The sequence below is a fragment of the Tupaia chinensis genome, unplaced genomic scaffold, assembly GCF_000334495.1.
Source record: "Tupaia chinensis unplaced genomic scaffold, TupChi_1.0 Scaffold138619_1, whole genome shotgun sequence".
Classification (NCBI taxonomy): Eukaryota; Metazoa; Chordata; class Mammalia; order Scandentia; family Tupaiidae; genus Tupaia; species Tupaia belangeri.
This window is the reverse complement of record NW_006198512.1, coordinates 1,400,545-1,416,379: the sequence shown is the minus strand read 5'-3', so window position 1 is coordinate 1,416,379 and position 15,835 is coordinate 1,400,545. Positions and strand designations below refer to the sequence as shown.

Below are 15,835 nucleotides of genomic sequence, written 5' to 3'. Positions count from 1 at the left end.
AGAGGGAAAAGGGCTTTGGGTCTGCCCGCCCCCCCCGGGGGGGGGGGTGTTGATTTCTCGCTTTCTGTCTCTCTCGCGAGTGCATGCGCCCTATAACAAAAACCTCTTAAAAAAAAAAAAAAACACAAAACTCACACCGGGCGCATATGCACGAGTGTTCAAGATCCCAAGGGGAGAATGGAGAAGAAGGGATTGCAGTGTGGCCATCCCCCTTGGAGGGTGATTTCTCACTTTTGTCTCTCTGTCTCTCTGACAAGTGCACGTACCCTATAGCAAAAAAAAACAAAAACAAAAACAACTCTCAAAACCAACTAACCAACCACACACACACACACACACACACACACACACACACACACCCACACCTGAGGGACCAGCAGGTGCACAGTGGATGAGGCACTGGACTCCCACATGGCTGCCCATGGTTTGAGTTCCAGACCTGGTGGTTTGAGAATCATGCCAAGTGCATGTGTGCATACCTGAAACCTCAGAACAAGACTGGAAAAGGGACTGTGGCCCGACATCCCCCCTGGGGGTGATTTCTCCCTTTCCCTCTCACTGTCTCTCTCTCCTATGCGTGCATGTGCCCTATGGCAAAAATCTAAAACGAAACCAAACAAACAAAACACTGAATTATATATTTTGAAGCGGTGAGCTGTCTAGTAGACGAGTTATATATCAAAAAAAGGAAGAGACAAAAAGGAATCGGGGCATGCTGAATCCAAGGTGCACAGGGAGGGCCTGCAAGGACAGGGAGGGGATGCGCCAGGTGAGAGAGCAGACGGGCGAGGACAGAGACGCAGAGCTGCTCGGTCAGGCCGGCGCTCTGAAATGAAATGTACACGTGCATTTGGAAGCAGTGCCCCTTGTACTGAGCATGAAGAACCAGCACCAGGGACCAACGAGGAAAGCCACTGTTTGGGGGAAGGAAAGAGGTGTTTGCTCTAGGGTACCTGCGCTCGCCAGAAAGACAGAGAGAGACAGAGAGACAGAAAGCGAGAAATCACCCCACAGAGGGGATGGCCACCCTGCAATCCCTAGGTATCTTGGGCACTCACGAGTCTAGTGTGAGTTTAAGCCACCGGGTCCGAGACTCGAACTGTGGTCGACTACATGGGAGTCCAGCAGCATAGCCAGTATGCCAACTGCTGGTCCCAGGAAAGTCACTTAAAAAAAGAAAAAAAAAAGTGCCATGGGGTGCATGCACTCACCAGAAAGATAGAAGAGACAGACAAGAGACAGGAAAAGTGAGAAACCACCCTGCAGGGTGGGCGCAGGGCAGATGGCCGTGCGGCAGTCCTTTCTCCGCCATTCTCCACTTGGGACATAGGGCTCCAGTGAACCCAACAGGGAGTCTGTCAAGCCACCAGGTCCAGAACTTGAGCCACGCAGTCGACCGAGCGGGATCCAACCCTCTCAATTAGCCCACCACAGGTGGGCCAAAGAAACTCACTTTCATTCTAACTACAATAATGGGGCATTTAGGCCAAAATACCACATGACTTAGAAGGGAAGGAAAATTAGATTACTGGTCTTTTACACCAGGAGGAAGTGAAATACATAAGGTACTGCTTAAGGAAAGAAAACACGAGCCAAAGTCTGCTTCCTTCCTTCCTTTCATTTTATTTTTATTTTTAGTTTTTTTGCCATAGGGCGTGTGTACTTACAGGAGAGAAGACAGAGTGGGAGAGTGAAAAATCACCCACTGGGGGGTGGCCACCCCATAATTCCTTCCATCCATTCTCTTCTCTGATTTTGGGTATAAGCACATGTGTCTGGCATGATTTTCAAGCCACCAGGCCTGGCATTTGAAACTGTTGGCCAAGTGGGAATCCAGTGCCTTAGTCACCATGCCACCTGCTGGACCTCTGCCTTTCTTTTCTAAGTTCCTGAGGGTGTGGGCATTCACCAGAAAGAGACAGAGAGAAAGAGAGACACAGCAACACAGAGAAGGAAAACGCACCCCCAATGGGGCATGGTCACACCAAAAATCTTTCCTCCAACCTGCTAGGATTTGGGCATGCATGAACACATGCTAGAAAGTCTTTGAAGTCGCCAGGTCTGAGATCTGAACCACGTGGTTGGCCATGTGGGATCCAGCTCTTTTTCTTTTCTTCTTTCTTTTTTTAAAGGTTTTTGCCATAGGGTGCATGTGCTTGCCGGAGATGAGAGAGAGACAGAGAAAGAGAGAGAGGGAGAATGAGAAGTCACCCCCCCCCCCAGGGAGGACAACTATGCCACAGTCCCTTCTCTTCCATTCTCCTTTCAGGATTTTGGACAAGCACACCCACAAGCCCAGTGTGGTTTTCAAGCCACCAGGCCTGGGAATTGAACCACAGCTGGCCATGTGGGAATCCAGCCACTTTAACCATCACACCACCTGTTGGCCCTGGGATCCAGATCTCTTAACCACGAGGCTGTGGGGCTGGTCCAACCAATGCCTTCAACTGTACAGAAAGCAAACTGTTACAAATTGAACACTGTTTCCTCGATCCTTGCTAAGGAGCCCTTCCTGTAGAACCTGCTAAAGAATTTCAGAGACCAGAATGGACACACAGGCGACACAGGCCTGAAGGGGCCTGGGACTGGAGGGCATTTCTAGAACACCGAGACAGGCAAGGTAAGGAGAGGACAGTGGCCGCAGCTATGTGTCCAGATCACAGGGGTAATCTTTTCAATGTGAGGATGACGGGCAGAGTGGAGACACCGCAAACACGGTAACTGCTCTTGGTTAATTGCACCAGCAATGGTAGCATCGGCAGGTGCTGGGGGGGTAAAGTGAATGATCAGCTACGGGGAACTCGGGCTTCTTAAGAACTAAGGTTCTTAGCGTGGAAGGAAGAACATCTAGAAATAATAGCGGAGGTCAAGTAAGGTTCCTGAAGTCCTAAGTCTGAATTAGAAAATTCAACATCAACTCGTGCAGTATTTTGCGGTGTGGGTGGAGTAGAAGCAGCGTGGCAGGATGTGGGTCGGGGCATGCACATACCACACGCACTTCTCCTCCAGCACTGCCCACGGGAAAAGCCCAGTCGGTAACCGGGCATAGAGGAAAGGACAGATAGATGTAATAGAGAAGTTAGGGAAAGCACTATCGTCCTTGCTCTGAATTAGAACTCTCAGGGATTCACAAGGCCCTTACCTTAAAACACACACGCCCATGTGCTGTGATGCGCGCCCATGCGTGCAAACGCCCGCCCCAGCTCTGTGCACACACAATGGTGGACAGACAGCACACCCTGTGGAAGGCAGTGCCCACGGCACCCAGATGTAGCCTGACCTGCTGTTTCCCAGTAAACCACCTAAGAGGAGCAGCCGTGCCGGGTCTGCCTCGTGGGGGGCACCCAGATCTGAGCAACATGACAGTGACCGGAACACGAGCAGAAACATGGCTCTTGTGCTGACGCCGAAGACACTTCTGCCTCTGTGCCACCAGGGCATGGGGGTTAGCGGAAACTGTCCTGTTAGTCAGAGAAGGCCCGCGAAGGTAAGAGGAAGCTCATGTAGGGCTGCGAGGCGCCGGAGGGTCCACTTCTTCCGCTGGTTCACAATGAAAACAACCAGCTCTGCGTTGCACTCTACTCTCCTCTCCTCCCCTCCCCTCCCCTCCCCTCCCCTCTCACCCTATAGAACGATCTCTGGGGAGAGTCTAGGCTCATAGGCCAGCCAGGGCAGCCTCCATCAGAAGAGCCTGGTCCACCGATCCCCACCTTTCTTTTTGTGTGTCTCTGTGTTATTCTGTGTTTATTTCTAACCCACAACCACTCCCACTCAGGAAATGCATTCAGCCACATGGGCTGTGGCACCACCCAGGCCACGCAGCTTCCACGTGTCCCAACAGGAAGTTACCAAAGACCACGAGGGTCACGGCAAGGCCACAGTCAACTCGAAGAGGCTCCGAGGACAGTGAGACACGCTGGCTGCAGGGAACTGATCCCAGATTAGCGCTTAGGCACCAGTTCCTGCATCAGCCGCTGGGCAGCACAGAAGTGTTTGCACGCCCCTTCTTCTGAACCCCAGAGCCCGAGGGGCTGGCCTGGCAGGTGGGGCGGCACGGGGCGGGCCGGGCCGGAAGACATGCTGTGCTGTCGTTACCTGAATGGCTCCCTGGTTTTTGTAGCCTCTGCCGTAGTACCGTCCACCTCTTCCAAATGTTCTAATCACTGGGGTGGAAATGACTCCTCTAGGACGCCTAGGTAAACAGAGAACAGGCCAAGTCGGACAATATTCGCGATGCTACTGGGGGAACTTAGAGGTGCCACACCCGAGGGGTTCGGGAAGAACTCAGTCTATGGAGTGCGGTCACACCAAAGGCTTACTCAAAGGAATCCATTTTATTTACTTATTTTTTCACATCCAATGCATTCCATTTAAAAAATACTTGAAAATGTTACTTTTAAATAATATATCCTTTTTTAGACTAGAGGATGTGTGTGGTGGAGAGACAAGGAGACAGCAGAGAAAGAGAAGAGAGCACCCACAGGGAAGGGTCACGCTGCAACTCCTCTCCTCGAACCCCTCCTTCAGGCTCGGGCATACATGTACACACACCGGTGTGTTTCTCAGGCCACCTGGGCCAGGACTTGAACCGCGTGCTGAGCCAAAGGGGATATGGCTGCTGGAGCCAACCCTAAAAAATACATACTTGTGGGGCCAGCAGGTGGCATGGTGTTAAGGCACTGGACTCCCACATAGCTGACCACAGTTCAAGGTCTGGACCTGGTGGCTTGCTTTCTCATTTTTCTCCCTCTCTTGGTCTCTTTCTGGTCAAATTAAAAATTGATAATAATAAATAAAATTGAAACAAATAACTTCTGTGTGTGTATATGTATATATATGTATATATACACATACATACATACATACATACTTGCAAAAGGTACCTGGTCAAACAATCATATAATGATAAAACAGTTCCTTAATCCTGTATAACGAGGTTTATGCAAATGTTAAGAATGATGTGAAAGAACGTATCTAGTAACAGAAAACATTGCTACTAAATTCACAGGCACAAATGCAGGTGAGTGGCTACTGCTCAAACGTATACTAAGTATATGTTCATGGTTGCACACGTACCCTCTGGCTGGCCCTCCGACAGAGACCACCTGGAGCGGGAAAGGCCCTCGGCCGCCACGGCCCCGCCTGCTCCCAGCCCAGTGGCCGACCACAGTGCCGGCAATTTCTAGTTTCCCTCCCTGAGAAGGTATAGGCTGGACTCCTGCACAGAAAACACAGGAAAGACACGGTCTTTACAATCGCACAATTAACAGCAAAGTGAAATAAGCAAACAGCTTTTCAGTCCTGGTTCCCGACTAGTGCCCGGCCTGGCGAAGGCTTCTCTTTTACTATGCGGGCTATTTGCGTGTACAGTGTTGGACTGTAAACTACTGTGAAGAACCCACAGAACCCAAAGAAGGTTACCACTGCAAATGCTGCAAGGCTTTTTAGATCAAATTCTAATGCAGGAAAGCACTGTACCTATCTCACCACAACGGCCACCTGCCAGCCTCGGGTGCTCTCCTGCCTGAAGGCAGGGTTACTACCTTCACTGGCATTACAAAGATAAGCAGCACATCTAGCCTGTAGCTCTTGGGACTTCCTAAAGCACAGGTCCCAGGTATGTCTTAGACGCACTAACTTCCACGGAGAACTGGGGGCCCCCGTGTTCTAAGGTTTCCTAGCCCAATGTTATATGATGGATGGCGAAACTCCTGGTTAAGAAAAATCCCAAGAAAGTCAAACCAAAACAAAGCAGAAGCCCAGGCAGCTTGCAGCTTGTTGGCGGAGGGATGGACTGAAAAGCCAGTCACCTCACGGCCACAGCCGTTCCAGCTCAGCAGGCAGAGGCCGAGTGGCCGCAAGCTTTCTCGCAGCCACTGAGAGCCGCGCTCAGGTGCAGCTGAAGTGGGTTCCACCACGACACTTCGTGTACATTCAGTACGATGTTATTCCAGCACAGGGTCAAGATAAAAATTCCCCGGGGCTGGTTACATTTTTGTTCTCACTGGGCCTATAGAACCCGAGTGCGTTCTGCAAGGAGTAGACCAGTCCCAGTCAGAGCTGATCACACACATGGCCAGGCAGCAGGTCTGAGTTCCAGACGGATTCTAGGCAGGTCCGAAGCAGCTTCCTCCTGCCACCTGAGTCTGAGGTCACCTCTCACCACACTATCCATGGTGACGTCTCCCCTCGCCCCAAGCTCTGCTCCCAACTCAGGCCAGCTCCAGCTTCAAGCAGCGAGGAGAAGCTGAAGTAATCCCAGAGAAGTGGGGGCAGTTGCATGTGCTGCTTGAGGGGTGGCCACCAGGCAGGCTGCCAGGCAGGGCAGAGGTGCTCACGCCTGGGGACCGAGGCGGCCTCGCCCGTAGACAGAGCACGGCACCCAACATCTTTCTACACACATGCTGCTGGTCTCCGCCCGTACCCAGGCCACTGGGCGGGATGAACGCTGCCCACCAGGAGACGAAGGCCTGCCTATCCTAGGAGTGACTCCACAGTGCACCTCCACAGTCCTGTAATGTAGCCAGGGGAGTCCCTGCAGCCCCAGCTGTGGGATGAGGACAGAGCCAGTGTCCCAGGTCTCGGCAGCACACGGTGCAGCTGCCAGAGCTTTTCCCTCCACTGCAAACTCAACACGAAGGAGCGTGGCGATGGAAACTTACGTTTCTACCGAAGGAGCCCTAACAGATGCCTCGTGACCGAGCACCGCACTCCTTACCTAAGGAGGCTGCCTGGAAAGGGGCCCTTGAGGACCGCCAGCAGCTCATCCCAGGGGCAGGCGCACACAGGTCCTGTCCTGGGTGTGCTGAGGGGGCTCTCAGAGACCCAGACGGGCCTCTGCAGGGGTGGTGGCTGGAAAGCGCGGTGAGGAGGGTGAGCGCCGGGAGAGCGGAGGGAGTGCCGGCAGGAAGCTCTGGGGAGGGGTGGGTATAATTACCGCCCTGGGACTTGCTAGTCCTGCTGCTGTCACTGCCTGAGAAGGCTCCACAGTGTCCCGACGCTGCCGCCACCCGGAAGGCACGGTAAGGGCCTGTCGCTACCGCGTCCCCATAGGGACCTCCAAAGCCACAGACTCCTGTGGGACCCAGGGTGGAGAGAGACAGGGGAAAAGCATGAGGGGAAGGGCTCGGGCCACTTCTGGGCATACATCACCTCCCGCTGCCAGAGAGGGTCCAGACTCTGGCCACCTGGCTGTCCTGCACCTGCCATCCCTAGGGACCAGCAGTGAAAGCCCTCTGTGGCAGGTCACCCTACAGGTACAGGCAGCAGGGCTCATGCCAGGCCCGGGTGACTTGGGTACCGCAAGATGGCTTTCTAGGATGGGGTGGACTTGTTTTCCCTCACACACAGGAAAACAACCTTACGTCAAGAGGCGAGCAGAGGGTTTTCCGCTGTCCTGGCAGGTTAAAGGCAGCTCGGCACTGCAGAGACCCCCTAACCGCCCTAGGATCAGCCACCCCCGCCGGCCCCAGGAATGGCTGTGGCCCACCCCTGTGCGGTGATGCAGTCCCACACGCCAGCCACAAGTGGCCTGACTGAGAAGGCTGTGCTCTCCCCAGCACTGAGCCTTGGAGCACCACTCACCTGCGAAGCCCCTGCCCCTGCCCTGTGACGGGGGGACAGGCCCGAAGTGCCGCGGGTACACGGAAGCAGGGTAGAAGGGCAGCGTGGGCGGTGGGAACGGGAGCGGGTGGCTCTGCCGAGAGAAGTTCAGCCCCTCCAGCACGCTCTGCCGCATCTTCTCCACCTTGGCAGCCTGCTCAGCCTGGAAGGGACCGGCAGCACGTGTTAACCAAAGCTGAACCGGCACCAAGGCAACGAGGCTGCCGCAGCAAGGACGCACAGGCCGCGCCTGCTCCAGCCCTGCACTGCAAATGCCCCTGGGTCGCCTGTGCACCTGTGCGCTGTCAGGTGCTGGGGACGGGACAGGATGGGCCGGGAAGCCTTCCGTCACACAGTGCGCCAATCCCGGCCCCAGGTCAAACACGACAACGTCAGCCTCTGGTCTGAGCTCATGTGGAGCCCACGTCCATCATACAGCCTGACTAGTGCCATAGGACTGTGCTTTCCGCTGGGGCCCCTGCTGTTCCACGGTGCCATGTGGGCTGCAGGGCTGCACCAGGTGTCAAGCACAGGAAGGCCCCAGTGTGCCTCCGGGAGGGAAGCCTCACTCAAGCACGAGCGACAGTTCTGTCAGCCATGAGTGTTCGATAATGATGACTCACCCATGAGGGTCGGGTAAAGTGTCACTGAACAGACACGCACGCACAACAGGGTGCACGCCAACCGGCCACGGCAGGAAGTCATAGCCCAGGCCGAGGTAGCCGCCCGCCCACATACCTGACCGTCACAGAGGTCGATGAGCGGGCTCTTCTCCCGGCTGGCTTTGAGGAGCTTGGCCTGGAAGAGCTTCCCATCGAAGTACATCCAAGGACAGCAATGCTCCCAGGGGATGGGCTGCCCACACGCGTCGTTCGCAAACAGCGCCATGTCCACTCCACTCATGAACAGGGCCGACAGCTGGATTCCTCGGGGGTCTAGGTTCTCAATCTTTAAATGGAAAAGAGTGACCTCCTTGGAACGGGCGTGCCGCAGCATGTGGTCACTCCCGGGCCCCACCAAACCTCTTCCGCAACCGAACCAAGCCACCAAGTAGCCCTGCAGTACCTCAGACTGACCTAGCGCTGGCCCTGGCTGAACCAAATACTCTATTTCACGCGTTTAAATTCCGGAGGCTGGTTTATAAACATCCTGCGGTATTTTAGTCTGGGGTTTGTAAAGCATTAAGCAGGGTGGGTGCGAAGTGACCAGGAATGTGTCCATGGCAGTTCGGAGCGCCACAACCCCTTCCTGCAAGGACCCCTCGGGTCTGCACATAGGATGCAAAGGCTGTCCCAAAGGAACAATGGTCTTTGAAGAGCTTGTATTTTCAAGTGATTGCATTAGGAAGTTACCTGGTGTGATGTTAAGTATTTCCACATGTTGATGTTGTGGATAGCAACTTTCTAACGAGGCCAGCAAAATGCTTTAGGAGACATGGACAGCTCATATGTGGGACAGCTATCATCAGGAAGCCTGGGTCTGAGCCCTGCGCTCTGCACGGGAGCCCGGCTGGGCAGCCCATGTACTGCCCGCCTTCTGCACGGACAGTGCTCTCTCCTGGATAGGGCGAGCAGCAAGAGGGGCTGACAGAGGACAGCCGGCTTCGGCCATTGGTGTTCATTTGTGGATTACCCAAGACAAACTTGAACTCTGCTCTGGTTTCTCTCTTCCCATCTCGGGGGTTTTTCAAGAATGTAGTCTTTGGGCATTAGGCTCAGTCATGCCTGGTTGTGGCAGGTGAGATGGCTTTGCATTAAAGAGAAGAAAGACCGTTCTGATGCCAAGTGCTAATAACCCACCCATGCCACCGCAGGGTGCTAGGTCAGCACATCCCACTGCCAGCCAGCGCTGGGGTCTCTGGCTTTTCAAAAATGTCTACGTCAGTTAAGCTTCCCAACTCTGCAGAAATTGGTTCACAGATCTGGAAAAGCTATTTTATCAACACCTTCTGATCCAACAGCGCGTCCCTGGCTCTGCTTTCCCATGAAGCCGTTGGGAAGTGGAATAAAAACGTCCAGCCGAGAGCGGTGGGGCTGGGATGGTGGGCTTACACCTGATCCTTGGACACAGTGTGAGCCAGCTGGGTTCACTCACACATGGGTTTTTAATAAATATATTGGAAAATATAAAACAGTACTATAAATAAATTTTATCTTCCATACTTTTTTAAAATAGTTATTTTATTTTATATTATTATTTATTTTTTAGTTTGACCACAGAGACAGACACAGCGAAAAAGAGAAAATGAGAAAGCGATCCATCAGGTCCAGGACTTGAACTGCGGTTGGCCCTGTGGGAGTCCAGTACCTTAAACACCACACCACCTGCCAGCCCCATGATCTTCTTAGTAATATTTTATCTAGCCTATTTTATTGCAAGAATATAGACTAGAATAATATGTAACATACCAAAGGCATATTAACTGAGTGCTCTTGGTAATGCTTCTAGCCGATACTAGGCTCTTAGTAAAGTTTTTGAGGAGTTGACTTATATGTGGATTTTTAACTACACAGGGTTCATCACCCCAACTGTGCACTGTTCAAGGGTCAAATCTAGATGCATTTTTACATTTATGTGCACTGTGGAGAGGGTCAGACTAGAACAGAATGGAGACAATATGCTCGATTTATTTAAACTCGGCTGCCCGTCTCTGAGCCACAGGAAGGAAGGAGAATGCTCAAGGCAGAAGGAGGGGGCTGCCCTGTTGGGAAGTGGCCAGGAAGAGTGCAGACCTTGAAGGACCAAGGCTGCCACAGGGCCCTGCTGGGAGGACAACCACAACCCCTTCCAGTCTGCTGAGACTCCACCGCCTGCAGCCCAGGGGCGCAGGTGTGGCCCTGCCCTACGCCAGAGAACGGAGAATCCAAGCTGAGGATCAGGGACAGGAAACAGTGCTGCTGTAAAGACGACTGCCTCGCAGCCGAATGTCACGCCCAGACTGCGTGTAAGCAGAGGCTGCACTTCTCGGCGGTGGGCTGCTGGGGCCACACCCAGACTCATACCCTCCTGACTGGTGTGAGCCTGAGCCTGGCCCCGGCACAGGAGCACCGCTGGGGCTCTCCCTGATCACTGGCAGACGTGAGGCCAGGCGATGGCGCACCACACACGAGGGGGTTCGAGGCGCAACTGTGAGCTGTGAGGACCAACACGATACATGTTGGTTTCAAAATCTGGGGCACTACATCAACTCAAACTTTAATTCTATTTTCCACAAACTCCTTGAAGTGTCCTTATATGTGTTAATTAAATGGCCTCAACATTAAGTGAGAGACCATAAAAAATTATATTTCTGGGGTCAGCATATGACATGGTGGTTAAGGACCTAGATTCCCATGTGGCCACCCATGGTTCGAGTCCCAGATCCAGCAGCCTGAAACTCACACCAGGCACATGTGCATGCATGCCCAAAATCCAGAGAGGAGAATGGAAGAGAAGGGATAGCGACATGGCAATCCCCCTGGGGGGGTGATTTCTCACTTTCTCTCAGAAAAAAGATGTTTACAGTTTCAAATAATTATCAGTTTTAGTAATGACTACCATTAATTTAACAGTGAGAAATTTCTTAAAATGAAAGCTATACAAACAATGAGAAAACACTTGCAATTTTGCTGTACAGATTTTGCTTCCTTTGAATATTTTTCCGGGCCAGCAGGTGGCACGGTGGTTAAGGGTGCTGGACTCCCACATGGCCAACCACGATTCTAGTCCCAGACTTGGCAGCCTGCTTTCTCACTTTCCCTCTTTTTCTCTCTCATTCTGTCCCTCTCTGGTCAAAATAAAATAAATACAGTTAAATAAAATAATTCCTTAAAAAAAAAAAAAAGAAAAAATTTTCAAGTATTTTTCCTTCTTGTCCTAAACATTAATTATACAATAAGACCTAATATTTACAGGGAATAGAACCGAAGTTCATTGGATACTGCCTTTTTCTAAACACGCGTGTGCATGCGTAGTATCTCGTTTCCCTTTCTCCGCACCACATGAGACAGCCACTTCTCCCAGAGCTCCCCCAGACAGATCAGTCCCGGGGAGCACCAGGCTGCAGCTGGAGACCGGGGGTCCAAGTCTAAGCCCCGGACCGGGAGATGGCTGCCATGGTCCTGCTCTAACTCCATTCTCTTATCGCAGTTGGTATACAGCACTCAATAGCAGCCACAAGTCCTCAACTAGAAAAACACAGATGAAAACTCCAGCTTTCTAAGAAGCACAAACGGCATCAGTCGCTGCCCAGCCAGCTTAAGAACCAAATTTCAGGGACATGAACTTGTCCAATTTCTAATCACTGGGCACAGACTCTTACTTTATTTAGCCTGTCGTATTTACCTATATGCAGGACAGTTCTTACAGTATCGCGGGCACGCTGCACACCCTAATACTGTCCGTAAAGCTCTCCAGTCTCCATCTTTGCTATTCTGCACCTGGCACAGGAGACTGTCAAAAGAATTGAAGGCAATTTTAGGGAGGCCAAGAGCAGGAGGAGAAGACTGCACAGGACGGGGCTGTGCGAGCTCCCCTTCCTGCTCTTTGGCCCGCCCCCCTCGGAATACAGGGCCAGTGCTCCTCTTCCCGTAACCATGACATGGACACTGTAACCTGGGAAAGGTGCTTCACGAACACAGCAGGGACAACATGAGGGCCATCAACCACTGTCCTAGGCATTCAAGGACCCACACAGAGCACGCACCCACTCATGGCCATGGTGGATATACACAGACAGCATGGATGAGATGGAATTCTTAAAAATCCCTTTGCCCATGATTTCTAAGTCAGTCCTCACCAAACCTCCCGCAGAAAGGCTGACAATAGCCCCGGCTATCAGAACTGGAGCTCTGCTCTCTCCTCGTCTGAGGGCAGAGCACGCGGTGGGTGATACACGGGAGGAGAGAGACAGGGTGTGGGGCGCGGGTGCACAGTGGCTGCCGCCGGACAGTGAGGGAGCGAGCACAACGAGGGCCACGAGGCGGCAAGGCCCTGCTGCTCTCTGACATGTCAACAAATGGTCACGGCTACGTGAGAAAGCACTTGTAAAATTTCATTTCCTATCACTGAATTTTGGAACTCTCAGCTCTGAGTAGGAATTTTTGTAGCATTTACATAACATTTGTTTCTATCAATTCTCAATCTGATAGCTGAGAAGGATATTCAGTCTTTAAAACAAAACACAGTGGCCTTTCCTGCTATGGAAGGCTACGTTTCCAAGTTTCGGGGTCTGTCCTCGTCATGCAAACGCAGCATCTGCAGGTACAGGCTGTCCTGATTACAGGGACCCAGCGACCTCCGGACAAGCAAGACCCAGAGCACCGGGAGTGAGCCCGAGGGCACGACACCTGGGCCGTGTTTCTCTGATCCACCTCTAGAAATGTCTGACTCTAGATGAAGAATCAGAAGCAAACCATGAGAGCACTGAGACCTCACAAGAACTGAAATGAAAGCTTGGAGTGTGACTGTGTTCAAGTCATAGCCTATGTGTGGATCCAAAAATGAAAAGGACATGGGATATCAGATGAACTTGGAGTAAAGTAACTTGATGGTGAAGAAGGCTTAGTGGGCATACCTGATACCTGGCGGGCTGAGTTTCAGAACTGGGATGTCAATACTGACGTAATAATCTATATAAGAGAAACAGGAGGAGAGGTAGCGGGATGGCACCACAGGCTAGCCCAAGTACTTCCCCCCGAGCACAGTCTGTAACCAAGACGCGGCAGGGATGAGACAGACAGGTGACACGGGGAAGGACCTGGCCGAGCGCCAGCCACACTGCCTGGCGGGGACCCCTGATCAAACACTGAGAACAGAAATGTACATGCAAAAACATTAAAAATAATAACTTCGGTCTAGCAAACAGAAAGCTTGAACTACAAAGTAAGAAATACAATTCCAGGTGAATTTTTCTGATTTTTTTGGTTTGTTTTTTCACTTTGTTCAGAATCATCAGAAACCACAGGTGAGCTCCACACAGCGGAGAAGCAGCACCCACCACTCCTCAGTCTAACACAGCAGCGCAGGGAGAGCCAGAAGCTACAGAGCACCACCTGGGAAACGCTGAGACTCAGAAAGGGAGCTTAAACCCACGCTGCAGGGGAAGACTGCCTTCTTAAAGAACGGCAAAAAAAGATCAAAAAGTCAAGTCAATTTGGTAAAAAAAGATTGATCAAAAATCAAACTGTGTTTGAAATAAATAATATGGCAAAGATAAAACAAAACTGTACATTAAAAAGAAAAGGCAGATGAACTAATTTAGCTAACTACAAAGTCTTGAGCTTTCTAAAATTTAGTACAGAAATTAGAAAGCAATTACAACCATGCAAACACAGCAACTAATAAGTGTGTACTGAAAAAGATATGAACGTTAAAAATTAGATGACAACTTGGAGAAAATCAATATTGTTAAAACAATTAAAGAACAAAAGTTATTACTAGAAGGCAAAACTAAAAGAATATGATGTTAAATGCTGACTGGGAAGGGCAGCGGGGCGATGATATGCCAGCATTGTTCTTCAAGTGGTTTTTGGAGGGAATTTTACAAAACTAAGGGTAAAGAATATTTTTCAGAGAAAACTAAAGTTGGAATTAGGAACAATGGAATGAAATAAGAAAAGGAATCCTAGCTAGATGTTAGAAAATTTTTAAGGTCAAGCCCTCCCAGGGTTGGGACTCCCCTCCTAAAACTGGGAAAAAAAGAAAAAAGAAAAACATGACAAGGTCATTTTCTGATATGAAAAATAAGAATAAACCACTGTCAGTAAATAAGGGGAAGTCTTTCTCTGACAAAAGTAGAGTGATGTTCTGAAACTGGGGGTGGCAGATCCATAAGGAGAAGGGGCGTTCCTCTTACCCTGAGGCGACGGGCCTCACATGGTATTAGTGGCATTAGTTCAAGGTGCTGAGCTACCCGGGAAGGTTAGCTGGGTTATGCCCATACCCTAAGCAAGACTTCCCAAGGCGATGAGACAAGGCTGATGAATTACCTTGAGCTCCTGGAGCTGATCGGGCTCGTAGAGTTTGGGGGACAGCGCCTGTGCCAGGAAGGCGTCCAGTTCCTGGCGACGCAGTATGCGTGCTCCCGGCCACTGCACCATATACCTGGTGGGAGAAATGGTTGGTGTGGTTACTGACTGGCCACCCTCCACACAGGAGACCCGGCAGGAGCTTCTGTGCAAATTCCAGATGACATCAGCGCAGAAGGCTCACGAGGATATCTTACCCAGCTTTTCTATTTTTACTTGATGATGCCAATCGAAGATGAAACATAATCATCAGCCAGGCTGATCAGAATGTTTTACTTTAGAGTTATTAAAAGTAGCATACCAGGGACCAGCAGGTGGCGTGGTGGCTAAGGTGCTGGACACTCCCACATGGCTGACCACGGTTCAAGTCCCGGCCCTGGCGCCGTGCTTTCTCACTGTGTGTCTGTGTGTGTGTGTGTGTGTGTGTGTGTGTGTGTGTGTGTGTGTGTGTGTGTCTATGGTCAAATTAAAATAAATGAATGAATAAATAAAATAAAATTTAAAATAATTCTTTAAAAAAAAAATAGCATACCAAACTGTGCATACTGAGAGCAAGTCGAGTTCTTTTCTTGTTTATATTGCTAAAGGGCGCGAGAGAGCGAGAGCGCACTCCACAATGGGGCATGAACATAATGCAACCCCTTCTCCCCCATCTCTCCAACCTGTCGAGACTCTGGACATGCATGCACATGACCCAGTGCTTTTCAAGCCAGCAGGGCCAGGATTCAAACTGCACGTGAGATTTAGCTCCCTTCACAACTGAGCTACAGGGCCAGCCTAATCATTTCTGATACAACTTCCCTCTTGTGAAGCTTTTAGACTGAGCACACCATGAGCACCAGCTTACAGTGTCCTCACTAGGATTTGAGCCGGCACTCAGGAGGCAGACCCCAGGCCCAACAAGGCAGGCTAATCCGGAAAGGAAGAGCAGAGCACATCACACGAACCTCTGTGGCTGTAGGACACCAGGGTAGCAGTGAATAACTGGGGCAGGTGCAAGAGCACAGGGGACAGGGCTTGGGAAGGGCCCTGCCCAGGCAGATGGCTGCGGCCACAGCCTTTGGGATGGTGTGGGCACCCTTGGCGTGGCCACCTTGATAGAATGGGTTTGCCTGATGCGCAGGCTCCATGCTGAGTCCCCTTCCCTGTGTACACGAGCCCTGCCTCGGTGACACAGCCACAAGCAACCCGCAGGCTCCTATCGCAGGCACCGTCTGGCCCGGCGG

At 51.4% G+C, this 15,835-nt stretch overlaps 1 protein-coding gene across 1 annotated transcript in view; it reads right to left on the bottom strand.

Moving 5' to 3' along the window:
* FAM120A (family with sequence similarity 120 member A) overlaps positions 1–15,835 on the bottom strand; it is a 103,372-nt gene that overhangs the window by 5,749 nt on the left and 81,788 nt on the right. Inside the window, exons 11-16 of the mRNA XM_027765520.1 lie at positions 14,571–14,685; positions 8,341–8,550; positions 7,585–7,765; positions 6,938–7,075; positions 5,077–5,218; positions 4,096–4,192 (exon numbers count right to left, since the gene is read on the bottom strand). Coding sequence (XP_027621321.1) covers positions 4,096–4,192; positions 5,077–5,218; positions 6,938–7,075; positions 7,585–7,765; positions 8,341–8,550; positions 14,571–14,685 — 883 coding nt within the window. The remainder of the gene's footprint in view (positions 1–4,095; positions 4,193–5,076; positions 5,219–6,937; positions 7,076–7,584; positions 7,766–8,340; positions 8,551–14,570; positions 14,686–15,835) is intronic.